Source organism: Neofelis nebulosa, chromosome 18 (genome assembly GCF_028018385.1).
Source record: "Neofelis nebulosa isolate mNeoNeb1 chromosome 18, mNeoNeb1.pri, whole genome shotgun sequence".
In the NCBI taxonomy this organism is placed as follows: Eukaryota; Metazoa; Chordata; class Mammalia; order Carnivora; family Felidae; genus Neofelis; species Neofelis nebulosa.
The window spans coordinates 17,926,850-17,954,081 of NC_080799.1; the positions used below are offsets into that span (position 1 = coordinate 17,926,850).

General features: G+C 51.7%; 3 protein-coding genes across 7 annotated transcripts; 2 read left to right on the forward strand and 1 right to left on the reverse strand.

Moving 5' to 3' along the window:
• The first annotated feature begins 738 nt into the window (after window positions 1-738).
• TBC1D10B (TBC1 domain family member 10B) lies at window positions 739-11,691 on the forward strand. The gene is made up of 9 exons (XM_058711495.1): window positions 739-2,034; window positions 5,237-5,336; window positions 5,632-5,739; window positions 5,831-5,937; window positions 8,868-8,982; window positions 9,108-9,173; window positions 9,390-9,579; window positions 9,924-10,078; window positions 10,166-11,691. The coding sequence occupies exons 1-9, from the start codon at window positions 1,106-1,108 to the stop codon at window positions 10,808-10,810; spliced, it is 2,415 nt and encodes an 804-aa protein (XP_058567478.1). The 5' UTR covers window positions 739-1,105; the 3' UTR covers window positions 10,811-11,691.
• On the reverse strand, window positions 11,680-13,460 carry LOC131501410 (sesquipedalian-1-like). Of its 5 annotated transcripts, none has more exons than XM_058711502.1 (2): window positions 13,396-13,460; window positions 11,680-12,507 (listed from the first exon to the last, which is right to left on the reverse strand). In XM_058711502.1, the coding sequence occupies exon 2, from the start codon at window positions 12,481-12,483 to the stop codon at window positions 11,935-11,937; it is 549 nt and encodes a 182-aa protein (XP_058567485.1). In that variant the 5' UTR covers window positions 12,484-12,507; window positions 13,396-13,460; the 3' UTR covers window positions 11,680-11,934. The 5 variants fall into 5 exon arrangements, with proteins under 5 accessions (XP_058567485.1, XP_058567483.1, XP_058567481.1 ...); XM_058711500.1 differs by lacking the exon at window positions 13,396-13,460 and adding an exon at window positions 13,267-13,371; XM_058711498.1 differs by lacking the exon at window positions 13,396-13,460 and adding an exon at window positions 13,183-13,317.
• Window positions 13,461-13,468: 8 nt separating this feature from the next.
• Window positions 13,469-16,034, forward strand: CD2BP2 (CD2 cytoplasmic tail binding protein 2). The gene is made up of 7 exons (XM_058711496.1): window positions 13,469-13,605; window positions 14,156-14,259; window positions 14,504-14,642; window positions 14,795-14,952; window positions 15,065-15,500; window positions 15,589-15,695; window positions 15,786-16,034. Exons 2-7 carry the CDS (start codon window positions 14,182-14,184, stop codon window positions 15,894-15,896), a joined length of 1,029 nt encoding a protein of 342 aa, XP_058567479.1. The 5' UTR covers window positions 13,469-13,605; window positions 14,156-14,181; the 3' UTR covers window positions 15,897-16,034.
• Window positions 16,035-27,232: the final 11,198 nt, after the last annotated feature.

Below are 27,232 nucleotides of genomic sequence, written 5' to 3' on the forward strand. Positions count from 1 at the left end.
TGCTCTTATTGGCTAAGGGCTGCGGTAATGTCCCTGGCCCCCGCCCCCTCACAGTGCTATCCCCAACTGTCACCCCCCTTCTGCGCTTGTCTCCGGTTGTCACCGATATCCCTGGGCTGGCACCGCCTGCTGGCCGCACCCCTACACTTTGGATTCTTCCATTGGCTGAGACAGCCGTCTATCTTCCTCCCAATCGCTGAAGCGAGGGAATGCGCTTATTGGCTGACAATGCAAATTAACTGCACATTTGGCCTGCCCCCCCCCCCCCCCCCCCCAGCTGTCATTCTTTCGTGACCTTCTTGGGAGACTAAGAATTCCTCAGCCCTTCCTATTGACTGCGGATGCCGTCTGTCACTGCCCAAATAGACACCACTGTCTGTCAACTTGCCCTCCACCTACTCGCCCTTTTCATTGGCTCCCTTTTTAGTATTCCTATTGGCCAGGCTAGCCTCTTCTCGCACAGCACCCGCCTCCTTCCGCGGTCATTCACTCTTTAGCCATTTTTATTGGCCAGGGCGTTCAGCCTCGCGCTTTTCTATTAGTTACTTCTTTCGTCCCACCTCCTCCTGCCTTCACCCCCCTTCTCATTGGTCTTCCAGCCCTTCTTCTTCTCCATTTCCTCTTCCCAAATTACCCAGCCCCTTCCCACCTCCAGCCCCACCCACCCTTCCAACGATTGGCAGAAACCCAGTTCCCTCTCTCCTATTATTCGCCCAAACACTCTGACGAGGAGGGAGAAAAAAGGAGCGCGACGGCCGTGTCCGCGCGCAGGCGTGAAACGCCGAAATGCTGGCCGCTTAGCCGGCACTGAGGAGTGTGCGCAGGCGCGAGGTCGGCCGCTCGCCCGGAGCAGGAGGGAGGGGGCGGCGGCGAGAGAGCGCCAGGGGTGAGAGGGCGCGAGCGAGACCCCGGCGCCTGGCGCCCCAGGACCCTTGCCACGCCTCCGCGCGCCCGCCGGCGGCCCGCGCGCCGCCCTCCTCTGCGACGCGCGGTGGGCCGCGCCCTTCGCCTTCTCCTCTTCCTTGGCGGGCGGCGAGGAGCGGCCTGAGGGGCGGCGCCTTCTGCGTCCGCCCCGGCGGGGTGATGTGAGGGGTGGCCCGCGGCCATGGAGACGGGCCCGGCGCCCCTGGTGGCCCCGCCGCGCCGTCATGGCGCCCCCGCGGCCCCCTCGCCGCCGCCCCGCGGGTCCCGGGCCGGGCCCGTCGTGGTGGTGGCTCCGGGGCCGCCAGTGACCACGGCCACTTCGGCCCCCGTCACCCTGGTGGCCCCCGGGGAGGCGAAGCCCGCCTGGGTCCCGGGGCCCACCCAGACCTCGGCCCCGGCCTCGACCGTCACAGGCAGCACAGTGGTGGTGCTGACTCTGGAGGCCTCATCCGAAGCCCCGAGGGCGCAAGTCTCCGCTGACCCAGACCCCCTGGTGCCCGCGGCAGTGGCAGGAGCCGAGATGTCCATGGCTTTGGGCCCGGGGACAGATTCTCCGAAGACGGAGGAGGCTAGAGCCTCACCCGCCCCTGGACCAGGTACCCCCACCAGGACCCCTTCCAGAACAGTTCCTGGGGTTCTGACCGCCAAACCCCCGCTTGCCCCCAAGCCGGGAACCACAGCTGCCTCAGGAGTGACCGCGCGGGTTGCAGCAGTGACAGCAGGACAGGTGACAAGTGGACATGAAGCTGCAGCAGCAACATCAGCATCAACTGCACAGGCTCCGGAGGACCCCTCAGGGTCTGGCACAGGCCCTTCAGGAACTTGTGAGGCTCTGGTAACTGTCGTGACGGTCACCCCAGCTCCGGAGCCTGCTGAAAACTCTCAGGACCTAGGCTCCACGTCCAGCCTGGGACCTGGCATCTCTGGGCCTCGAGGGCAGGCCCCGGACACTCTGAGCTACTTGGACTCTGTAAGCCTCATGTCTGGGACCTTGGAGTCCTTGGCAGATGATGTGAGCTCCATGGGCTCAGACTCGGAGATAAATGGGCTGGCCCTTCGCAAGACGGACAAGTATGGCTTCCTTGGGGGCAGCCAGTATTCGGGCAGTCTGTGAGTACCCAGTGGGCACCCCGTGGGGCTTCAGGGAAGCAAAGGTTGGGGAGGAGGAAATGATACACCTTGCCCAGATCCTGGCAGCTCAGCCTCCTCCAAGGCTCCAGGGGAGTGGCTCCAGCAGGAGTGAGCTACTTGGTGATCCCTGTCATGCCCAGAGCATCCTGAGGTTTTGGTGGCACTTGCATGTTAGAGTTTCAGGCCAGGTGTCAGGAGTTCTGGGTTTGAGCTTTGCTTTTAGTGTGTTGTGTGCCCTTGAGCTAGTGTTTTCCCTATTTCTGTGTCTCAGTTTCCATCTCTATATAGTGAAAGGTTGAATGAGGTGATACTTAAGGTCGTCCCAGCTCCTTGATGTGAAAAACTCCAGCTGTGGGTCAGATATTCTGGAGGGTTGGCTGGGCAGGGATTCTGGTAGAGATATTTGGTCCCTGAAAGGGAAGGAGTCTGGGAGGGATGCAGTCATCTTCCCTCCCCCATAGCCCTAGGTCTGATGGGATGATGAGCTGGGGGAGGCCTCGTCGGTAGAGGGGAGACCGTGAGGGTAAGGCTCCTCTGCGAAACAGAGAAGGGCAATCTTGTGTTTTTACTGAAGGAAGGGGTTGGGGGAGGCCTCTTCCCCATTTCCTCATCTCCCCAGCCGGGCTTACTCTTTCCTAGTTCCCTCCAGGGGCCTGAGTCACTCCTGATGTGGGGGTGTGATTGCCTCTGACTTCTTCCTTCCCTCTCTCTGGGAAGGATCCTGCCCATTGTTCATGTACCGCTTTAAGCTGCTGGTCAGTTCAACCTACAGCATCACCTGAGCACCCAGGTGCCAGGCCCTGTGCTAGGTACTAGGGATAAAATAGTTGTTTCAAGGCACTCGTTGTCAAAAGGGAGAAACAAATACTTAAACAATTGATGTCAATGTATTTTAGGTTTAGCCTAGAGATCTTCACAGGATTTTGTGAGTACTAGGGAAGGGACCTTTTGCCCACTCAGAATTCAACTGAGTCTGTTCCAAATCCTGAAGAATGCGTAGGATTTAGTCTATTCGTGTTATGTGTGTTGGGGTGGGGGGCACCTGCCTGGAGTTGGGGAAAACACTGTGGGAAGGTATTCTAGGTGTTTTATAATCCAACAAAAAACAGAAAACTTTTGATTGAGCACCAACATTCATGGTCCTAGGAAGGCAACTGAAGTTTGACCTTGGTGTTTTCCCATGCTGGAGGGATGCACTGTTGTACCCAATGTATAGGTGAAGAAACAGGATTAGAGCAATTGAGTGAATTGCCCCACTCACACCTGGATCTGTGTGACCAGTGGCTTTCTCCTCAATATTATGCTGCCCTAAGGAACTTGGATTGAATTGGATTTCAGTGAGCCCCTCTTGTGTGCCAGGCACATTGCTCGATTATGTTTCTCTGCTTTGTAATTTTGTCCCTCTAAAATCTATCTTCCATGCTGGAAGAACATACTTCTGAGGCCAGGCTGACTGGGGCACATGTTACCTTAAAAACTTATGGTAGCTCTCCCCTGGCCACAGGATAAAGTCTCATGTGCTTTATTCTGCAGATGGACTCCTTATTTTCTGCCTTTGCCAGTCTTTCTGGTCTTCTCTCCCACCACTTCTCATCATGCACTTAATACTGTGGTCCTGTTGAACTGATTGTAGTCTCTCCCCCTTCATACTCAGGCTGTTCCACCTGCCAGGAATGCCTTTCCCCTCCTTCTTGTCGTGGTATGTTCTACTCAGTCCCTCCTGGCTTATAATGAAGATGTCTCCTCCTCTAGGAAGCCTTTCCTGATATCCACTGCCCCTACTCCAGTCAGTGCCTCTCCTGTGCATTTTTGTTATTGCATTTCCCACACCACATTGCAGTTATCTCCCCTGCAAGCTTGTGACCTTCTTGAGGGCAGGAAAGATATTACCTAATTCTTCCTGATCCTTAGTAGGGTTTGGAACCAACTTATGATAGAAATTAATGAGCAATGATGGGCGCCTGGGTAGCTCAGTTGGTTAAGCGTCTGACTTTGGCTCAGGTCATGATCTTGAGGTTCGTGAGTTTGAGCCCTGTGTCAGGCTCTCTGCTGACAGCTTGGAGCCTGGAGCCTGCTTCAGATTCTGTGTCTCCCTGTCTCTCTGCCCCATCCCTGCTCACGCTCTGTCTCTCTCTCTCTCTCAAAAATACATAATAAATATTTTTAAAATATTAATGAGCAATGATTAAGTGGTTCTAAGACAAAAGAAACTAATAGTTAATGAGCCCATCCATTTGCCAGTCCTTTATATACAGTTTCTCAGTAGTTCTCTCATACCTTTGTGATGTAGATGGTGGCATCCCTTTTTGACAGATGAGGAAGAGATTCAGGTTATCACTTGCCAAGATTTCCCAATTTCTAATGGACAGAACTGGGATTTGAGCTCAGGTTGGTCTGGAAATTCAAGCGCTTTCTTCCATTCCACTCATTTCCTGGTACTGGCTCCTACAAGTAACTGTTTCAAGACTCCTGGGGTATCTTGAGTGTGAAGCTGTGACAGAACAATGGGCAAACAGTGCAAGGAAAACTTCATTTGCTTGAGAATCTCGGGTGACTTCAGGGAGGAGGTAGAGGGAATTGCAGGTGGCCCAGGGGATCTCAAGAGTCTGATAGGAGGAAACTCAGTTGCTTCTAAGGAGGCAGAGAGTATATTTATATTTGTTCTGTATTCTGTTTTATGGATAACAATTGCTCTTACTGAGCACTTGCTATTATATAACCTCTCAAGTAGATCCTATTTTTTTCTCCACCTTACAAATGAGGAAATCGAGGCTTAGAGGAATTCTGTGACTTGCCCAAGGTCACACAGTGAGTGGTAAAGCTACAACTTGGACCCAGGTCTAATGCAAACTGTGGCTTTTAAATATTCTGTACCCTCTCCCCAAACTTGTATGTGCCATAAGCAGGATTTGAACACACCCAACATGTACAGAGATCCAACATGAGAACACCATCTCTGTACAGAGATTCCTTCCAAGGGAAGAAGTCCTTTCAGTGTGGTGAACTAGGCCCTTAGATGGCTAAGTGGCCAGATATCCTGATATTTGGTAGCTCACAAAATGCTTTTACATCCAGTCTCTCATTTGAGCCTGGGGAGGTGGGTGGCTTGCTTCAGTTCCACCAGCAATCCGTGTTTTATACCACTGCTATTGACCCTTTCCATGCTTTCTTCATCCTGCAGAGAGAGCTCCATTCCTGTAGATGTGGCTCGGCAGCGGGAACTCAAATGGCTGGAGATGTTCAGTAACTGGGATAAGTGGCTGTCACGGCGTTTCCAGAAGGTTTGGAAGGCTGACTGGTGGGCAGGGCAATGGACAAGTTGGGAGGGGGTTAGGGAGAGCTCATATACTCCAGGGAAGCCATGATAGTATTTGTTCTCTAGGCCACATTGGGGATGGGTGGTTCTTGGGCCTGGGGGGAGGAGTAGTTTTAAAGATAGAAGGCCAGGGCAGGTCCAGTGGAGTCAAGCCAATGAGATGTGGGAGGGCTGTCCCAGGAAGCCTGAGGACTGCTGGGGAAAGCCTGGAGGCTATGCCAGCCCCTGAAGCTGTCACCCTGCCTGCCACTCTGCCTTAGGTGAAGCTGCGCTGCCGGAAGGGGATCCCCTCCTCCCTCAGAGCCAAGGCCTGGCAGTACCTGTCCAATAGCAAGGAACTCCTGGAGCAGAACCCTGGCAAGTTTGAGGTGTGTCCAGGGTATGGGGACATGTGATACTGTGTGAAGGGTATCATCAGTCCCCCTAGATCCTGAGATAATCCCTGATGTCCCACTGCAGGAGCTGGAACGGGCTCCTGGGGACCCCAAGTGGCTGGATGTGATCGAGAAGGACCTGCACCGCCAATTCCCTTTCCATGAGATGTTTGCCGCTCGAGGAGGGCATGGGTAAGATGGCCTGATCATGTGGGTCAGTCTGTAGAAGGCTCCAGGTGGATACAGGGCTGGGTTGAAAGCTGTTCTTGCCCTCCAGGGCTTCTAGGAAAGTGGTCCTTAATGTATTGAGTGTCAAGCCATATTGAAGGAACTGTCCTGGGAAGGAGATTCTGACTCGGGGCTGGGGGGCTGTTGGAGGGGAGATGGAGAGGCACAACAAGGACTTATTGAAGAGGTTGCATTTGAGTTGGGTTTTGAAGGTTAGATGGGAGCAGAGCCAGGGGCAGGTTTTTCCTGGCTGGGGGTTTATATAAGCTGTCTCTGGGATGTGGGGTTGAGTGGAGCTGAGGCTGGAAAAGCAGTTTCGGGTCAGATCACCAGAGGGCCTTAAAAATTGTTCTGAGGCACTTGTACTTTTGTTCTGTATGCTAGACTTCCCCAAGATGTATATATATCACTCCTTAGTAATATGCAAGATGGTATTAGGTGACTCTCAGATGCACATTTTTCATCAGTTGGTTCATCTTTTCAGCAAATATTTAACTGAACACCTGCTATCTGCCAGGAACTGGTCTAGTCACAGATGATAGCAGTTAACACGACAAAAACTCTTGCCCTTATGGGGCTTATTACATTTTAGTGAGGCTAGAGAAGGAAAGTATGTTGTATGTGAAAGGGTGGTAAGTATTAAAGAGGAGTTTAAAGCAAGAAAGGGTAATAGAGAATGTGAATGGAGATGTGATTATAATGATCTGACTTGTGTTTTAAAAGGATCATTCTGGCTGCTGTGCTGAGAATAGTATAAGGAGACAAGGATGGAAGCAGAGAGACTTGTTAGAAGACTATTTCCATAATCCAGGAGAGAGAGGATGATAGATATATCAGAATGGTAGCTGTGGAACTATGGGGAAAAGTGGTTGGGTTCTGTCTATATTTTGAAAGTAGAGCCAAAAGGATTTGCCAATAGATTAGATGTGGACTGTGTGAGAGAGAGACAGAGAGAGAGAGAGAGAGAGAGAGATTGGAATTAAGGCCGACTCTGAAGGTTTTGGGCCTGAGAAACTAGACAAATGGAGTTGTTCATGTATTGGTGTGGATGAGAAAAGGAGGTTAGAGGGGTATGTTAAGAGCTCAGTTTAGGAATGTGAAGTTTGAAATGCTAATTGGACATCCAGATGGAGATGTCAAGAAAGTTGGATGTACGACCTGTATAAGTCTGGAATTTGGGGAGAAGTTTAAACTGGAGGTAAGCTGGAGATTGAGAGTTATTGGCCTCTAGATGGGACTAAATTTCACCTGTGGGATTGGACGAGCTCATCAAGGCAGCAAGTGTAGATACAAAAGGAAACTCAGAGATTGAGCCCTGCAGCTGTAACATTTCAAGAATGGGAAGATAAGAACGAACCAGCACAGGAAGGAGAAACTAGAGAGGTAGAAGGAGAACCAGGGCAGTGTGATTTCTGGAAGCAAATCGAAGAGGGGTTTTGGGACCAGTTGTATGGAATGCTGCTGATGGGTCAAGTCAAGTCAAGTCTGCAAATTGACCTCTGGACTCAGCACAGTAGAGGTCATTAGTGACCTTGATAAAGGCAGTTTGCACAGGGCAGTAGTGTAGAGCCTGACTGGAGAATGGGAGGAAAGAGATTAAAGACAGCAAGTCTTTATTCTGAAGTTTTGCTGACTAGGTAAAGAAAGAAATGATGTAATGTTTGGAGGGGAAGGGGGGTAGTCAAGAGACTTTTTTTGTAACATAGAGGAAATAACAGATACTGGTATGCCACTGGGAATGATCTAGTAGGGAGAGAAAAACTGATGATGCAGGAGAGGTGGGAGGCTTGCTGGAGTGATGGACTGTGTAGGTGAGAGGGGATGGGACACAGTACCCAAGTGGAAAAGCTGTGTTTGGCCAGGACCACAGACAGTTCACCCACAGCAACAGGGAGAAAGCAGAGACACAGATGCAGGTAGGTGGGTAAAAATAGCATGGGAGCTTGTGGGAGTTACATGTTTAATAGGTATTAGGTAAAATAACTAGTACATCAAACCTGTCATTTCATGGATGCTATTGCAAAGTGGAGAAAAAATATTAAGTAAATAGTACTGGGTAAAACACAGGTAAAACACAAGATCACACTTCAATGACTGAATTTGGGGATGTAAGAGGTTATTACTTTTTACTTTTTTCTGGGTAAGAAATGAAAGTCTGAGCTCCGGAATGGCTGTGGAGGTAGAGAGAAGGAACAGGCATGAATGAAACTCAACGTGTAGTGTTGATAAGACTTGATTAGCCACGGGGAGTGATGTAGGGCTCTCTTTTCCAACGTGGGGCTAAGTGAATGGAATTCTCAGACACACCGATGGGCACCCTCAAGAGGACAGGTCTAGGGCAGAGATTTTATTCTTTGGGATACAGAGACACGAGAAAGGTCTGAGGCACAGCTGGCTTCTCAAGCCTTCACCAAGAACCAGGGGCCAATGGACATGCTGGCAGAGAACTGATGAAATCCACTGAGGCAGATAGGGCAGGCCCTGCTCTGGGGTGATCAAAGAATTCAGACAGTGCTACGGGAGGTCTGATGCTGTGGACAGTGGAAGCTTTCTGAAGAAGGTGACCTTGAAGGTCTATGGGGTGGTGGCAGATGAAGGATGGAGAGAGAGCACATCCTGTGCTGGGGAACGGGTACGGAGCACATAGGATGTGGAGGCAAGGGTGGAAGGCTGGAGCCTGGAATGCTTTGATGATGGTCTCAGTCATTGGCTTAACCTTGATAGCAGTGCTAGGAAGGTCGGTGGAGGTGCGTGGTGGTGAACCTCTGAGGTTAATCTGGAACTGGATCTAGGAGGGGTCTGGGCTGGGGCTGGTTGTGGGGGGCAGGCTTAGTTTGGGGCAGAGAGCCCCCAACTCCTGTGATTGCCCTCATGGTCTTTCCCAATACCCACAGGCAACAGGACCTGTATCGAATCCTGAAGGCTTACACTATCTACCGGCCCGATGAGGGCTACTGCCAGGCCCAGGCCCCAGTGGCCGCCGTGCTGCTCATGCACATGCCTGCTGAGGTCAGCATACGCTGGTCCTGGTTGGGGAGGGACTGGGAGGACCTTGGCCTACAGTGGTGATGGGGGAGCTCTCTGCTCCCTGTTTCTCAGGCCCCTCCCTCCTTCCTTGTTCTCGCTCTTCTCAGCAAGCTTTTTGGTGCCTGGTGCAGATCTGTGACAAGTACCTCCCCGGTTACTACAGTGCAGGGCTGGTGAGTGTCTGGGGGCTGGGTGCACCCAAGGTTGTGACTTTCTCCTGAGGCTGCAGGGAGGTCCTTGTCCTGCCTCCTCCCTCTCCCCCCCCCCCTTTTGTCCTTTTGTCCCTCTGCTCTGGGCCTCTCCCACTGAGGTGAGGATCCCCCACTAGGGACAGTCCTACCCCACGGGAGCCACAGTAGGCCTCTTCTCATGGCTCATCCCACTTCCAGGAGGCCATTCAGCTGGACGGAGAAATCTTTTTTGCGCTGTTGCGCCGGGCCTCCCCGCTGGCACACCGGCACCTGCGGCGGCAACGCATTGACCCCGTGCTCTACATGACAGAATGGTTCATGTGCATCTTTGCCCGCACCCTGCCCTGGGCTTCAGTGCTGCGTGTCTGGGATATGTTCTTCTGTGAAGGTACTTCTGTAGCCGTTCAGGCCATGAGGGGGCCGGGGTTTCCATGGTGGCTGCCAGAGAGTGGCCTGCTGCCCGAAGTTACCTCTGGGACCTAGGCTTCCCTGTAAGCAGTCTGGGGGCTGGAGAAACTGGGGCCTAGTCTTGGCTCTGCTATCAGTCCAGAACCTACTGTTCCTCTCAGGAACTCGAAACCCATGGCAGCTCATTTCCCTTCGTGGGACCTCAGTTTCCTCATCTGTACGGTTGGCAGTAGACAGGGATGGGGCCTGTTGAGTCCCTTCCGACTGGGACACACTGAGGTCCCAGCCCTGATCACCCGCGCTCTCTTCTTTCTGACCTTGCAGGCGTCAAGATCATCTTCCGCGTGGCCCTGGTGCTGCTGCGTCACACGTTGGGCTCAGTGGAGAAGCTGCGCTCCTGCCAAGGCATGTATGAGACCATGGAGCAGCTGCGCAACCTGCCCCAGCAGTGCATGCAGGAGGACTTCCTGGTGCACGAGGTAGGCCGTGGCCTTAGCACACCCACACCTGCTTCAGCCCATCCCCATCCTCACCTTCACTCCGGTACCCGTTTCTTCTCCGTCTAGGTGACCAACCTCCCAGTGACAGAAGCACTGATTGAGCGAGAGAACACAGCCCAGCTCAAGAAGTGGCGAGAAACCCGGGGGGAGCTGCAGTATCGGCCCTCTCGGCGACTACATGGCTCCCGGGCCATCCATGAGGAGCGTCGGCGGCAGCAGCCACCCCTGGGCCCCTCCTCCAGCCTTCTTAGCCTCCCTGGCCTCAAGAGCCGAGGCTCCCGGGCAGCTGGAGGGGCCCCCTCCCCACCCCCTCCTGCCCGCAGGGCCAGTGCTGGGCCTGCCCCAGGACCTGTGGTCACCGCTGAGGGACTGCATCCATCCCTTCCTTCGCCTACCGGCAACAGCACCCCACTGGGTCCCACCAAGGAGACTCGGAGGCAGGAGAAGGAGCGGCAGAAACAGGAAAAGGAACGTGAGAAGGAGCGGCAGAAACAAGAGAAAGAACGGGAGAAGCAGGAGAAGGAGCGGCAGAAATGGGAAAAAGAGCAGGAGAAGGAGCAACAGAAGCAGGAGAAGGAACGGCAGAAGCAGGAAAAGAAGGCCCAAGGCAGGAAGCTCTCACTGCGTCGAAAGGCAGATGGACCCCCAGGCCCCCAGGATGGTGGGGACAGGTCCTCCGCATCTGAGGCCCGGCAGGATGCTTACTTCTGACCTCTGTCCCCGGGGCTGGACTGCATGGCCTCCCTTGTTTTCCCCTCAGTCAGGAGCAGGCCTGGCCTGGGGTGCTGCCCCGAGCTTCCTGGGCAGACTGTCCTTCTGGGGAAAGTGGTTTGATTTCCCATCTCCTTGCCAGCTGCTGATCCCTACACAGCTGGGACAGTGACAGTGCATGGGGCAGCTGCCTTTCCTCGGGGCAGGTGTGAACAAGTCTGGAGCCCCTTCACCTCCAGTTAGGTCCTGCTGGGGTCTCTGGCACTCCTGCCCCGATTTCCTTTGGGGTTCTTTCCCAGGTGCAGTCCTGATTGGCCTTTTGTCACCTCAGGGGTGACTTGGCAATGGGAATCAGCAGTTTTCAGATTCTTACACTCCAGTTGCTCCCCTTATCCATGAGTGGAGCTGGGTTCCTTTTTCCCCTTCTTCAGCCCTGCTGGTCTCCCCCACTTCCTGGCTGGGGACCACGGCTCTCCTTGTTCTACTTCTGGACATCTCTGTTGTAATTATGTACAGAGCAGCTGGTCGGCCCAGGGTGGGGGTGCTTGCTCTGTCTTCTATCCTTTGGTTCTCCTTCCATAATGTTCTTGCACTCGTTTATTTAAGGGGACATGCACTGGCACAGGAAATGTCCCCCCTTTCCCCACCCTACCATTCTCCTTGTTCTCTTTCACCCACCCTCCTCTGTGTTCTCAGGCCTCTCCTGCTTTGTCTTACCAGGGCCCCTGCCTTCCACCTTGTTTCCCCTCCAGCCCCTATCTGGGTAAGGGGTCTTCCCCTGAGCTCCAGGGGGTGGAACCCAATGTTTACATTCTCTTGTCTCTGCTCCCACCCTGTGCGGCGCTTCGAGGAATCAGAAAAGAACCTGCTGTTGTACCTGGGCCTGTCTCCTGCCTTGTTATTTGATAAAGGGAGTTAGAATAAGAACTAGGTGGGGTGGGGGTGGGGAGGAAACAATGGAGCAGGCCAGGATCTGGGTGTCTGCTGAAGCACTCAGCTGGTCTTGGCAGGGAGGGACCGTTTGGCCTTTGGTCCATCTTTCAGTCACTCATCAACAACTGTTGGGCTCCTGCTCCCCCTTTGCCTGGGATCTGCTGCCTCTGTTGTCACTGGACTGGAGTCCTCTACGCACCACCTGCAGCACCCGGATCTCTTTCCCAAAGTGCTCGTGCAACTCCTGGAAGCTGGAGGGGGGGACTGAGGGTGGCTAGGAAGCCACAGTCCTCTGGGGGTGAGCTGGGTTCTTGGCCAGCTGCCTGGCACAGCTCCCGGTACTGGGCTTCCAGTGGGGGTAGTAGCGCCATCAGCCGCCTCCAGCTCACCCCAGCCAGTGCCCACAGCCACGCTGCCAGCTCTCCCTGGTTTTCTGCTGCCAGCTTGTAGGTCCGCCCACCTTCTGTGCCCTCAACCCTGGGGGTCAAGATGGTAAAGGCATAGGGTTCTGTGGCCCCGAGGCGTGGCTCCACCTGGCAGTTTTCTAAGAGGATGAGGCCCAGGGGTGTGCGGTCTGCCTGGTGCTCCAGGTAGAAGAGGAGGTTTCCCCGGAGGACAAACCAGCGGCGTTGATAGCTGATACTTCGGGCTCCCTTCTTTAGCAAGATGCCCTCCCGGTCTGGAGCCTGTGTTCTGTATCCGTGGAAGAAACTGAGCACGGACTTTTGGTGCAGTTTCATGGTAGTTCAATCTGGGAGTTAACCCTGGGGGCAGGAGAGAGGAGGGGTGGTCTCCTTATTATCATGGGTACCCCATGCTGCCCTCCTGGGGCTCCAGTAGGTTCTTCCTGGGCATAGCCTTAGTCTAGTGGGATTCAGGACTGTCCTAAAGAGCTAGAGGTCTTGTCCCCACAGCACAGGGACCCATACCCACCCCCCCCCCCACCCCCCCCTTTAGCTCTCCCCCTTGGGCCAGCTTACAGATTCTGGGCTGGGGCCGCTGGGGCCCTACTTGCCAGCAGTGGGGCTTTATCCTGAGGCTGTGGTCTGAGAGAGAGGCATTGTTGCCTCTTTCCAGGCCTACCTAAGATCGGGGCACAAGAGGCTTCTAGCCTGGATTCTGGACACAGGAACCACTGTCACCTGTACGGTGATGGCTCTTCCCACCTCTGAAACCAGGAACTCAACCAGGGGACAGGCGTGGGGTAAATGACTTCCCCTGGGTCCTAAAGAGAGCTGGGTTCGGAAAGTGCCCCCAAAGCCAGCTGGGGGCTCCAGGCGGGCCATCGTGGGAACTCGGTCTCTCCTCAGGGAGAAGAGCAAGGCCGCACCTCGGACTAGGAGAGGACAGAACTGGACGCTGACTGGGAAAGCAGGATTCCTATGGAGACGGTGAGGGGCACAAAGCCCTTGGCCAACCCTGGGAAAAGGTGACTCAACTCTGTAAAGGGAACCGGGCCGAAACCCACTGTCCCACTTCGCCCCTCCATGATGCTGGGCGCCCCTTTAAGTAGTGTGCTTTACTTTCTCCTCAGAGTCTCTAACTGCTGTAGGAGGGAATCTAAACCGCATCCGGCCATCCCTATCGTCTGATCAGGGTCTAGGCGTTCACTTGTGGCCTGTTCTCGCCGTTGTCGCCCCCAAACTGCTCACGTCACCCTGGGGAGGGCGGGGTTGTCTTCCCCGCTCTCGGCGTACTTCCGCCCGCTTTGCCAGTTAGTCATCTAATCGGAGTGAAGCCACTTCCGGCCTTCTCTGGCGCCTTCCGCAGTTCTCTTCCGGGTGATGGCGCCCGGCGCCCCGGATGTAGCCCTGGTGAAAGTCTCTCTTTTTCTTCCCCCACGGCCTCCCGTGGATCCTGAGGTGAGCGCGAGCCGGTGGGGCTGCTCGAATCCCCGCGGCTCTGCCGCCTCTCTTTGTACACTTAGGCTTGTACACTTAGCCCGGGACAGTTGGGGGTCACCCCGCGGAGCTGGGAGTTCAGCGCGGGGCGGAGGGGGTGGCCAGGACGCCAGGTCCTGGGTCCGTCCAGGCCCCGCGGGCTCTGAGGGAGCTGGGGGTGGAGGAGAGGGTGTCGGCCCGCGGATCCCCGTCGCACCCAGGACTGCGGGGGCTAGGGATTGGGGGGGTATGTGGGGGAGCCTGCCTTTTTTCGTCAAGGGTGGGGGTTGCCCGTGGGGAGCCCCTCTGCGCCACCGCCCCTCCGCCCCCGCTCCAGCAACTCTTTTGGATGCCGAACCAAGTCCGGGGGGCCTCCTGGCGGCCAGCTTCCCTTTCGGCCCCTCATTCTGTGCTCCCTCTCTTCCCGAGCTGGATCTAGTGCGTACCGGGTGATTATTTGTTGTGCTGGGGCTCTTCCGCGGTGAGTAGCCTCGCCCACTTCCCTTAATCTGCATCCTTTCTCTCGGCTCAGCCCAGGGAAGGCTCCTCAGTCCAGTCATGCCAAAGAGGAAAGTGACCTTCCAAGGTGTGGGAGAGGAGGATGATGAGGATGAAATCAGTGTTCCCAAGAAGAAGGTGAGGGGGCCAGACTCCTGCATTCTTAGGAGGAGTGAGGGGAGAGAAAGAACTAGAAGCCAGAAGAGAAAGAAGGGGACGGGGGGGCAAAGAAAGCAGAGAGGGGGCTAGCTTTTCCATGTTCTCTGGGAAGTGGGTTTGGAGAATTTCCAGTTGGGGAAGGTTTTGAAGAAAACTCTACCTGGAGTATTTTGAGGAATAGCCAGTAACCTGCGTCTCTCAACTTGCTGGCCCTTCCTCACAGCCAGTGGATCCTGTGGCTGGGGCAGGGGGTCCTGGGAGCCGCTTCAAAGGCAAACACTCTTTAGACAGTGATGAGGAGGATGATGATGAAGAGGAGGGGTCCAGCAAATATGATATCTTGGCTTCGGAGGATGTGGAAGGTGAGCTAAACCCAAGAATTGGTTCTGCTGGAGGAACAGATAGAGCTTTTGGGGATGGGGGGGTGGCAAGGGCGCGCACGTGCGTGTGTGTGTGTGTGTGTGTGCACACGCGTGCGTGCACCCAGCACGGGATGCCTGTGTCTTTCATGCAGGTCAGGAAGCAGCCACGCTCCCCAGTGAGGGAGGTGTGCGGATCACACCCTTCAACCTGCAGGAGGAGATGGAGGAAGGCCACTTTGATGCTGATGGCAACTACTTCCTGAACCGGGATGCTCAGATCCGAGACAGCTGGCTAGACAACATTGACTGGGTGTGGCCCAGGGGCTGACGTGGTGGGGGCCTGGAGGCAGCCAGTGCTGGGCTTGGGCCCTGCTCACGGTTTGTAGGAGATAACCACCCCCACCCCTGTTTTCACATCACAGGTGAAAATCAGGGAGCGGCCACCTGATCAGCGCCCACCGTCCGACTCAGAGGAAGAGGACAGCCTGGGCCAGACACCAATGAGTGCCCAAGCCCTTCTGGAGGGCCTTCTGGAGCTGCTGTTGCCAAGAGAGACCGTAGCTGGTGCACTGAGGCGTCTGGGGGCCAGAGGAGGAGGCAAAGGGGGCAGCAAAGGGGGTGGGCGGCCCAGTTCCCCCCAGCGCTTGGATCGGCTCTCTGGGTTGGCCGACCAGATGGTGGCCCGGGGCAACCTTGGCGTGTATCAGGAGACAAGGGAACGATTAGCCATGCGGCTGAAGGGGTTGGGGTCCCGGACCCAGGGACCCCCTGAGCCCACACCCCCACCCTCTCTGGACATGTTTGCTGAAGAAGTGGCAGAGGGGGAGCTGGAGACCCCAACTCCTACGCAGAAGGGAGGTAAGACTGGAGGGCAGAGGAGGAGTGCTGGGGGCAGGGGCAGGGGCCAGGGAACTTGAGGCCCAGATGGACTTGTCTGTTGTTTTAGAAGCAGAGTTGCCAGGAGATGGTCTGGTGGACGTGATGTGGGAATATAAGTGGGAGAACACAGGGGATGCTGAGCTGTATGGGCCCTTCACCAGCACCCAGATGCAGGTAAGCCCCTTTCTACTTCTTTCTGCCACTTCTCTCCTCCCCCACCGCCCATACCAGCCCTTTCCCAGCTCTTGCTCTCTTTTCCTGCAGACCTGGGTGAACGAAGGCTACTTCGCAGATGGTGTTTATTGCCGGAAGCTGGACCCTCCTGGTGGACAGTTCTACAACTCCAAACGCATTGACTTTGACCTCTATACCTGAGCCTGCTGAGGGCCCGGTTTGGTGGCCCCTTCTTTCCTGAACTCTCTGGAGGAGGCCCCAGCTGCCTCAGGCAGTGAGGACTTGAGGGGCCACTTTTCAGTCAATTTCCCTTTCCCAATAAAAGCCTTTGGTTACATATTAGGGCCTTGGCTGTGCTGATGGCCAGAAGCCAAGGACCCCTTTGGACTCGCCTCATGAGTGTTTTCTCATGAAGTTCCTTCTTGGGAGTTTCTGGTTACTTGAACCACTTCACCTTTGTTTGTCACTCTGGGGGCAGAACCAGGGCTGTCAGGTGGCTTCTGGAGTTTCCTCACCATCTAAAAATCCCTTTCACTCACATGCTGTCCTCCGGTATCCTCAGAGGGGGCTCCTATTTTGCAGTTCTTAGGTCTTTGGCCTTCAGAACCTCAGGGTCTCTGTCTTTGTAGCCAGTGTAAGGTAGAGCACCAGAAGTGGAGATTTTAGGCCTTGGGGGTTGGGACATCTGTTTGGGGGGAGTAGGAAGCCTGGTATCCACTGACTCCACTGTATTAGGCTTCGTAGGGGAAGTGCATACTCAGTGTTGGCACTTGAAAGCCCCTTCAAGGCCACCTGGGCCAACCCCTGAACTGGCACAAAGAGGGCCAGTCCCTCCCTGGAGCTCACACAGCAAATCAGAGAGCTGGCCCAGCCCCAGTGGGCTTCTTTTCCCAGACCTTTCTTCGCACCCTTGAAGTCCTGTGAGGTTTACATTTCCTGAGCTCCCAGTGTGCATGGGCAAGTGCGGTGAAGGAGCTGAGATAACTGGGTTAGTCCTCTTCCAGGAATTCAGATTCTGGGGGGGTGTGGTTGGGAGGGAGACTGGTATAATTGTATTGTCTGGACCTAGCACCTCCCACCTCTTGCCAGTGCTGCCTTCTGCCTCTTTCTTGTACCAAACTAGGTTGAACCCTCCACTTTTCTACCTTGGTTGTCCATTGGAGTCTCAGGGGAGCTGTAAAATTACTCCTCAAATTCTAAATGAATTAGTCTAGATAGTGGCTCAGTGGGTGCGGCTTTTTGAAAGCTCCCAGGTGTTTTCCAACGTGTGGACAGGTGGAGAGCCACTGGGCATGACTCGGGACTGAGGTTACACCCGGAGGGGCCACTTCCCAGGTCCTGCTGTGGTGGCAGAGCTGAGCATGTGTGGCCAGGGTTCTGCTGGTCTGAAACAGGATTGCTGAGCGCCAGGACCCCAGGTGGAAGGATCCAGGCTTGGAAGTATCCAGGCTTGGAAGTAGGAAAGACGGCAGGTTGGGGATACTTGATGCTCTAGTGAGGCCTCCAACTTCTGTATTAATTGGGTCCATGCCGGTGCCAGCCCAGACTTAGTGGTCACTGATTCCAAAATGCCTTCAGTTGTAAGAAGTGTTTATGTGTCATTAAGAAAACCCTGCCAATTGCATTTGTAAGATGTCCTTGATTAAACGGTGCATCTGGATTTCAGAAGTGAAAAGCAATACAGCTGGTCACCTTTATAACCCCAATGACTGACTGACTCATGGGAGGTATTTACTGTTGGGCGAATAGATGAAAGCCAAGGGGGCGGTTCCCTTGGATGTACCACTGGCACCTCGGGCTCCACACATCCAGATGTCACCCCATCTACCCCTCACAGTGTCCTGTGATCACCTTCCTGATGTCAGGCTGTGTAGGCAGAATAATGGTCCCCCGGCGATGTCCATGTCCTCAACAAAATCTGAATATGGGACCCTACGTGGCAAAAGAGACTTTGCAGATGTGATTAAACTAATGACTGACGTGGGCGGGGGGGGGGGCGTGCTATCCTGGATTATAGAGGTGGGTGGGCCCAATGTCATCACAAAGGTCCTATAAAGTAAAAGAGCGGAGGGTCAAACACAGCTGCTGGCTTCGAAGACGTAAGACTAGGCCATATGCCAAGGAACGCAGTGGCCTGTAGAAGCTGGAGAAGGCAAGAGAACGGTCCTTCCTGAGCTGCTACCAAAAAAAAAAAAAAAAAGCCCCACTTAAGATTTGAACCCAGTGAAAAGCATTGTGGATTTCTGACCTCCAGAATCCTAATAAAGTTGTGTTATTTCAAGCCACAAAGTTTGTGGTTATTTGTTACAGCCCTGATAGGAAACTAACACATACCCCACCTAGCTGAATGCCTCTCCCCTTCCACGAGCATCACTGGAGTTCTCTTCCCTTTGGCTGTGGCCCTGCTGCAAGCCCCTATCAGCACTTCACTCCTTTGCCTTTCTTAAAACTGTTAGGTGTGTACATAAAATTACTCTTTTTTACCAAGAGCTTTACTGAGATGTAATGCACCCATTTGAAGTTTTTATGGTTTTTATTTTTTAGAACATTCACAGGGCTGTGCAGCCATCACCACAATTTTAGAACATTTCTGTCAACCGTAGAAGAAACCGCCCCTCTTACTCCCCACCCTCCTCATCCTCCAGTCCCTGGTAACCACTAATCTACTTCCTGTCTCTGTAGAGTTGCCTATTCTGGCCATTTCGTACAAACGGACTCCTACAATTTGTGGTCTTTTGTGTCTTCTGTATCTACTTAGCCAGTTTTTGAGATTAAGCCATGTAATATGCAATAGTAATCTTTTTTATTGTTGACTATTCCACCATATGAAGGTATGGTATATTACCATTAACTAAACCTCACACTTTCTTTGGGTTTTACTAATTTTTCTCTTCTGTCCCTTGTCTGTTCCAGAATATCTTCTGGGATACCACTTCACGTTCAATGATCATGTCTCCTTAACCTCTGGTCTGACAATTCCTCAGAGTTGTTTTTGCTGACTTTTGACAGTTTTGAGGAGAATTGGTTAGGTATTTTGTAAAATATTCCTCAAATTTGGGTGCTTTTTTTGGTCTGGGATTTTTCTCGTGATTGGGTTTGAGTTATGGTTTTGGGGAGGGAGACCGTGGAGGTGAAGTCCCTAACCTTTTACTGGAAACTTATAATGGCTTCATTTCCCTCGAGATAAAGTTCAAAAGCTTGAAGGTGACTGAGAAGGTCTTCCAGGGCCTGGCTCGATGCAGCCCCTCCAGCTCCACATCTGCCTTTGCTTTCCTTCTCCATTTTCTTCCCTGATTCCAGGCTCCAGCCTTATCCCAGAACAGGGCAATTTGATTTCTCCAGGCCTGGCCAGTGATGCCTTTCTCTTCTCTATCTGGGAAAGACCAATTAATAGATCTGTTGTACTTAATTCTAGGTCTCCTTTTTTTTTTTTTTTATGTTTATTTTCTTAATTTGAGAGAGAGAGAGAGAGAGAGAGCGCGCGCGCGCACACACACACACACACACACACACACAAGCGGGGGAGGGGCAGAGAGCAAGAGGGAGCCACAGAAACCAAAGCAGGCTCCAGGCTCTAAGCTGTCAGCACAGAGCCCGATGTGGGGCTCGATCTCATGAACCACGAGATCATGATCTGAGCCGAAGTTGGACACTTGACCAATTGAGCCACGCAGGCACCCCTAGGCCTCCTTTTCCTACAGGCTTCCTAATAATCCACTCCCCACCCCCCTGGTTGGTCATTGTTTCTTCCACTGTGCCCAATAGCACAGATGTCTGGCCCCATACCCAGAGCAGTTTTTGCTGGCCTGTCTCCACCAGTTGGTCTGAGACAGGAGTTCAGTGCTGATGAATGACTAGGGGATGAGCCAAGTCTTTCCCGGTGGGACTGTTTGTCCTTGCTGTCCCAGAAGGGGTGAGGTGTGACCTGGATGGGCAGTGTACGGGTGTCTAGACCCAATAGTCTCTCAGGGAGCAGGGCTGAAGGATCAGTAGGGTCATTTTTACTGAGGCCATGGGCAAATTTACAGGGGGGCTCAAGGTCAAAGCTGCAGATGTCATCCCTGTATCTGGGACACCAGAGCCTTTTGTCTGTGGCAGGCCATTTTCCAGAAGACTAGCAAGAGTGGGAGAAGGCGAGTCCAGGCTCAGGCTGTCACACCCTCCCCTGGGCATCTGGTGGGGTCCTGGGGGAGACAAGGATGGTGCAGGACTTCAAAAAGGAGTTAAAATTGGCAAAGAGTCAGGCTCCACAAAGCCCACGGAGTTTGGGGGTCCCTTAATGCCTTTGACACATCTGTCACCCCTTCCAGACCCACCTGGCTAGTTTGATGCCTCTTTGCAGGGCCACTAATGCCAGGCTCCCAGGCAGTGGGGAGGCCTGAGACTGAGCGGCTTGCCTTCCATTCTGCTCCCAGCCAGGGCCAAGTCGAAGCCCTGGAGATGCCCAGCTCTTCCTGACACTGAGACCCAAGGGGAGTTTCTTTCAAGGGAGGATTTGGAAGCGGATGTTTTGCACGAGGCCCAAGGGTGGATGATGTTTCTTCCGAACTCCACATGGAGGCCAGGCTTGCCCCTTGGTCCTTTCTGGCCATTCCCCGGGTTCAAGGGTATGCCGTTCTGTGGTCGGTTCAAGCGGCCACCAGACCTCCTTTTGCCCCCTCCGGGGGGCCATCCCAGCACACATCTCCCTCTGGCCAAGTGGGGTCTCCTCACCCTGTCCCCACCAGTCTCCCTGTTCTCCAGGAAGCTTATCTGGCTCAGCCTGCCCTGTAGATAAGACCCCACCTATCTGTGGAGACACCACACGTGACAAGCCTGTACAACCCACTGTAGATGCTGGCGCTGCCTGAGACTTGCTTGGGTAGCCTCTGGTTTTCCTGTTCTGATGCTGTTGTTCTTGCCCTCGTTTTCTTGTCTCCACTGACTACCCTACGCATCTCTGCCCCACAGCTCCAGGGGCGTCAGCTCCACACCCTGTTTTGGACACATTTCTCTGTCTCAACTCTTCAACTTGGTTAAATACAATGTTGGCTTTTCCCAGGCTTAAAACGTGGTACTAAACCTATCTGTATTTGAAAGGGCATCTGGCATTTCTTTTCTTTTTCTTTTTCTTTTCATTTCTAATGTTTATTTATTTATCTGGGGGGGGGGGGGGGAAGCACAGACAGAGGGAGAGAGAGAATCCCAAAGCAGGCCCCGCGCCAACGTCAGCCACAAGATCACAATCTCGGTTGAAATCAAGAGTCAGATGCTCAACCGACTGAGCCACCCAGGTGCCCCTGGCATTTCTTAAGTATTTAAATAAGTTAGGAATATTATGTGTAGTCTTTCTGACTACTTACTATTCAGTTACGAATGTCCTCCATTTTGCTGATGAGAAAAGCGAGGCTCACAGAGGTGAAGTGATCTATCTCATGCCGCACAGCCTGAAAGTGGTAAAGCCGGCCTTTGAACCCAGGTGTGTGTGATCCTGAAGTCCAGCCAGAATATTTGGTGAAATGTCTGCTCCTATTTTTTTTTAAGATGTTATTTTTTTTTTATTTAAAAAAAATTTTTTTAAACATTTTATTTATTTTTGAGACCGGGAGAGACAGAGCATGAACAGGGGAGGGTCAGAGAGAGGGAGACACAGAATCTGAAACAGGCTCCAGGCTCTGAGCTGGCAGCACAGAGCCCGACGCGGGGCTCGAACTCACGGACCGTGAGATCATGACCTGAGCCAAAGTCGGCCGCTTAACCGACTGAGCCACCCAGGAGCCCCTAAGATGTTATTTTTAAGTAATCTCTATACTCAACCTGGGGCTCGAACTTACAACCCCGAGATCAAGAGTCACCTCCACTGATTGAGACAGCCAGGTGCCCCTGTTCCTATTTTTTGTCTATGATAAAATTGGGTTATTTGTCTTATTATTATTGAGTTTGTAGCAGTTACATATCCCAGATACAAGTCTTTTGTCAGATATATCTTTTGCAAATATTCCTCTTGGTCTGTGGCTTGTTTTTAACTTCTTTTTAATCAGTATCTTTTGAAGAGTGGAAATTTTAAATTTTGATGAAGTTCAATTTTGGATTTTTTGCCCTTATAGTTTGTGCCTTTTTGTGTCCCATCTAAGAAATCTTCATCAAGCTCAGAGTCACCAACATTTTCTGATTCTTCTAGAAGTCTTATAGTTTCAGTTCTAACATTTAGGTCTATGATATCTTTGTGTTAACTTTTGTATACACTTCACTTTTTTTGTGTATGGCTAGCCAGTCACGTGAGCATGTTTGTTGAGAAGATTCTCCTTTCCACTGTTGAAAAATTGCCTTGCCCCCTTTCCAGAACATCAACTGTCCACATATATGTTCATCTATTTGTGAATTACGTATTTTGTTCCATTGATTTCTATGTTTATCTCTATACTAATACTATACTGTCTTTTTTTTTCTCATTTAAAAAAAAAAGTAATCTTTAAGCCAGCCCATCAAGGGGCTTGAACTCATGACCCTGCTATGAAGAGTTGCACATCCCATTGACTAAGCCATCCAGGTGCCCCTCAGTACCATACTGTCTTGATAACTGTAGCTTTTTTTTTTTGCCTTTTTTTAAAGTTTATTTATTTATTTTGAGAGAGAGAGAGAGAGAGAGAGAGAGAGAGAATGCACGTGTGCTCATGCTGGCAGAGAGAGAGAGAATCCCGAACAGGCTCTGCACTACACTGTCAGTGCGGAGCCTGTTGCAGGGCTCGATCTCACAACCCTGGGATCATCACCTGAGCTGAAATGAAGAGTTGGATGCTTAACCGCCTGAGCCACCCAGGTGTCCCGGTAACTGTAACTTTATGGTGAATCTTGACATCAAGTAGTGAACATCCTCTAACTTTTTTCTCTTTAAAGATTGTTTTGGCTAGTCTATGTCCTTGGCATTTCTTTTTCTTTCTTTCTTTTTTTTTTTTAAATGTTTTATTCATTTTTGAAAGACAGAGTGTGAGTGGGGGGGAGGGGGCAGAGAGAGAGGGAGACACAGAATCTGAAGCAGGTTCCAAGCTCCAAGCTGTCAGCACAGAGCCCAATGTGGGGCTCGAAATCACAAACTGCGAGATCATGACCTGAGCTGAAGTCAGACACTTAATCGACTGAGCCACCCAGGTGCCCCTGTCATTGGCATTTCTAAATAAATTTTTGAATCAGCTTGTCAATTTCCCAAAAAACCTGGTTGGGATTTGAAGGGAATAATGTTAAATCTATGTAGAATTGATATTATTTCTTCATTAAATGTTTGGTGGAATTTACCAAAGGAGCCATCTGTATCTGGAATTTTCTTTGTGGGAAATTTTTTTTCCCCTGAATTTTTCCAGGTATTATCTACAGTTTATGGGGACCATGAAGGAATTCAATTGGTTTTATCAAGTTCACCAGCAAAGCAACAATGCGAAACCTGAGAGTGAATCCTTTCGGCTTCCAAATATTTTGAAAGCTGGCTCCTGAAAAATAACAACAAAACCATTGTATGGGGATGCCTGGCTGGTTCAGTGGGTGGAGCGTGCAACTCTTGATCTCAGGGTCATGAGTTCAAACCCCATGTCGGATGTAGAGTTTAGTTAAAAATAAATAAATAAAATCTAAAAGAAAAAAAAGTTGTATGATGAGAAAGTATTTCTAGGATTGAAAGAGAAAAACCTTGTCTCTCAGTACCTAGAAGTCTGTGCTGGTTCCAAAGAGAATGTTTTTATTTTAGGCACAGAGCTCCAATTAATGTTATGGGAAGATTTAACTACAAATTCAATTTCGTTAATTATATGTGAGGCTATTTAAGTTTTCCGTTTCTTCTTGAGTGTGCTTTGACAGTTTGTTAGTTTTAAGGAATTTTTCCATTTCATCCATGTGATTGAATTTGCTGGCACAAAGTTGTTCGTGCAATTACTTCCTTAATTTCATTTTTGGTCTGTTGCACTTTGAATATGTCATTCTACTCACTGATTTCTGGCCTCCATTGTTTCGGATGAAAAGTTTGTGTAGATCAGGGTTGATGCTCTCTGCACATGATGAGTCTTTTTTCATTGCCGCTTTTATTATTTTCTCTTTGTCTTTCTTTAAAAAGAATTTTTTTAAACATTTATTCATTTTTTTGATAGAGAGAGAGACAGAGTGTGAATGGGGGGAGGGGCAGAGAAAGAGGGAGACAGAATCAGAAGCGGGCTCCAGGCTCTGAACTGACAGCGCAGAGCCCGCCGTAGGGCTCGAACTCACGGACTGGACCGTGAGATCATGACCTGAGCCACCAGGCGCCCCCTTTCTGTCTTTCAATGGTTGGCTATGATGGGTCTAACTGTGAATCCCTTTCCATTGATCCTACCTCGTATTCACTGAGCTTCTTGGATGTGTAGATTAATTTTTCAACAAATTTGGAAGTTCTGGGCCATTGTTTCCCTTTTTTTCCCTCCTTTTCCCTGATGCAGTACTCTATGAGTTCCTGTGGTGACATACTCTGTGACAAAATGCTTAAAATTTTGGTGTCGTAGTCAGTGTCCCAGGTTTGAATTCCAGCTCTGCCAGTTATTAGTTGTGTAAACCCAGACAAGTCACTTCGTTGCCTTGAGTCTTTATTAAAAAAAATTTTTTAATGTTTATTTATTTTTGAGAGGGAGACAGAGCGTGAGCAGGGGAGGCGCAGAGAGAGAGGAAGACAGAGATTCTGAAGCAGGCTCCAGGCTTCGTCCGAGCTGTCGGCACAGAGCCCAACGTGGGGCTCGAACCCACCCACCGCGAGATCACGACCTGAGCCGAAGTCGGATGCTTAACCGACTGAGCCACCAAGGACCCCACAGTCTTATTTTATGTTTACCACCTTATTATAAAGGATGTGATAAGGGATACAGATGACAACATGAACGGCCAGATGAAGAAGTACATAGGGTGGGGTCCTGGAGCTTGGGGTCCCAAGTTCAGGAGCTTCTCTTTCTATGAAAGTGGGGTGTGCTACCATCCCAGTATGTGGCCTCTGGTGCGACTCAGCTTGGAAGCGCTGTGATTCTTTCTTCAAATCTTTCTGCTCTTTTCTCTCTTTTCCTTTCCTCCTGGGACTCCTGTTATGTTTATGTTCATACACCTGATGTTGTTCCATAGATCTCTGCGTAAAGATTCATTTTTTTCTTGCCTTTTGAAGCAAGAATCTGAGTTCTTCAGATTGGATAGTTTCTGTTGATCTTTCTTCATGGACATAGATTCTGTCATCTGTCATGTCAAATCTGTTGTTGAGCCCCTGTAGTGATTTTTAAGATTTTATTTTTAAGTAATCTCTGCACCCAACATGGGGCTTCAACTTACAGCCCTGAGACCAAGAGTCATACTCTGCACTGACTGAGCCAGTCAGGTGCTCCTCTAGTTGTGCATTTCAAGTCTGGAGTTTATTGCCATTTTAACCTTTTGTTTTGTTTTGTTTTTTTTGTTTTGTTTTGTTTTTTTTTTGAGAGAGAGAGAGAGCACGAGCTGGGGAGGGGCAGAGAGAAGGAGAGAGAGAATCCTAAGCAGGCTTCATGGTGTCAGTGCAGAGCCCGACTTGGGGCTCCATCTCATGAAACGCAGGATCATGACCTGAGCCAAGATCAAGAATTAGACGCTTTAAAAAAATTTAAGCTTATTTATTTATTTTGAGAGAGAGAGAGAGAGAGAGGCAGAAAGAGAGGAAGAGAGAGAGAGAATCCCAAGCCGGTTTCGAACGGTGAGCACGGAACCCGATGTGAGGCTCCAATCCGTGGAACCACAAGGTCATGACCTGAGTTGAAATCAAGAGTTGGACGTTTAACCTGTGGTCGGGTCCCCTCCCTAAGGAGCGAGAAAAAGAGAGAGAAAACTTCAAGGTAACCTGGCTATGTGCCTACGTGACAACATCCCTCATGACCTTGTAAACAGACTACTTAATCAGACTACATGTTTGTGTGTGTTATCATATATGGGAGACAAAGAAATAGAAAATGTATTAAAAAAAAACTATGCCATGTGACATGCGGTGCTCAGTTCTTCGGGTATGAACCCAACTGAGAGGTACCGGCATGAATAAAGTCGCTTCCTGGAAATTAAAAAGCCTCGGTGTCTCTGTGTGAGAATCTTGCTACATTGCTTGGGGGCTCACATCGGGGATTTGGAGATGGTGCGTTTCTACCTCTTTTGCCACTGGGTACAGCCTCAGAGCGCCAGGAGAAGCCACCTCGCCTGGTGCCAGCGGACTCCTTCACCCGTAGGAGATTAGCCTATCCCGGGGTGCCGGGGCGCCGGGGCGAGGACCCCGTGTAGGCTAACAAAACCTGTGAGGCCCAGAAACCAGCTTAACGAGTGCCGCCCGTCAGACTGGTAAGAACCCGGGTTCGTTTTGGCAGACCTGCCCCTAAGAGGCAGAGGGGAGCCTGATCACCTCCCAGAGTTGCCCTAGTAACTCTCCACAAGGGTCGAGGAATGCAGCTGTAACTCAAAGGTGCTGAATGTAGGGCAGTGGGTTGGAGTCTTTGTGTGGATGTGTGTGAATGAGACTACAACGGGAAGGTTCCGACCTGACCAAGGGCCAAAGCGGGTGTTGAGTCCTGGTCCGAGGTTCTGTGGTGAGGCTTAAGGCGGTGTCAGACTTCCTCGGGAGTCTGATCCTGGTCGGGGATTGAAACTGAACCCGCCAATGCTAAGAGGTGCCTGAAATACCTTCGAGAGGAGAGCGGGCGGGAAACGGACAAAGTGAGTGTGCATCCTCTCCAAACTAGTCCCCCTCTTTCCTTCCCCCCCCCCCTCGTGTGCGTGAAAGTCGTCTGTTAGGGGCAGGAAATGGGTGGAAAGCAGAGTAAAGCGCCTCTCCTAGAGTTTATGTTGAGAAACTGCAAAAAGGGATATTCAGGAAATTATGGTGTGAAATTAACTCATGAAAAGCTCCAGGCATTCTGTGAGATTGATTGGCCATCATTTGGGGTGGGCTGGCCCTCCCAGGGTTCACTTGATAAGGAACTAGTTGGCGAGTGTTCAGAGTCATCCCCCGGGGGATCCAGGCCACCCTGACCAATTTCCTTACATTGACTGTTGGCAAGACCTGGTCCTATCCCGGCTGCCTTGGCTAAAAAGTCTCTATTGAGAGAGCTGTAAAGTTATGATGGTTCACATCATGGCTTCCTCCAAATGCTGGTCAGAGATTAAAAAGCCCATACTGTTGGGAGAACCTGAAGAAACACCATATGTCCCACTGCACCCCTTACTGCCACCTGTGCCCCCAGCAGCCCTAACTGCAGAAACCTCATCAGAGTCTGCCCCCAGCCCCGAGGCCTCACCACCCCCAGCACCACCAGCCCCCCTGAATCTGACCGACTTCCCCTGGACCACCAGTCTTAACCCTGTATATGACTCCTGAAAGACGACTAGAGAATCAGACTGGTGGAGGCAGCCCCTCCCTGCAGCCACACCGGAGAGCCCTACAGATGCCACTGAGGGAAACCAGGGGACCCATCTATTATGATCAGGAAGGCCAGATCCAAGGAGGCCAACGTGTTTTTATGTACCCACCCTGTATCACTATGGATCTCCTA

Coding starts and splice junctions, on each gene's coding strand:
- LOC131501410 (XM_058711502.1), bottom strand. CDS start 12,483: ATGAAACTGCACCAAAAGTCCGTGCTCAGTTTCTTCCACGGATACAGA.
- CD2BP2 (XM_058711496.1), top strand. CDS start 14,182: ATGCCAAAGAGGAAAGTGACCTTCCAAGGTGTGGGAGAGGAGGATGAT. Junction 15,501..15,588: donor AACTCCTACGCAGAAGGGAG/GTAAGACTGGAG, acceptor CTGTTGTTTTAG/AAGCAGAGTTGCCAGGAGAT. Junction 15,696..15,785: donor TCACCAGCACCCAGATGCAG/GTAAGCCCCTTT, acceptor CTTTTCCTGCAG/ACCTGGGTGAACGAAGGCTA.
- TBC1D10B (XM_058711495.1), top strand. CDS start 1,106: ATGGAGACGGGCCCGGCGCCCCTGGTGGCCCCGCCGCGCCGTCATGGC. Junction 5,337..5,631: donor TGTCACGGCGTTTCCAGAAG/GTTTGGAAGGCT, acceptor ACTCTGCCTTAG/GTGAAGCTGCGCTGCCGGAA. Junction 9,580..9,923: donor GGATATGTTCTTCTGTGAAG/GTACTTCTGTAG, acceptor CTGACCTTGCAG/GCGTCAAGATCATCTTCCGC.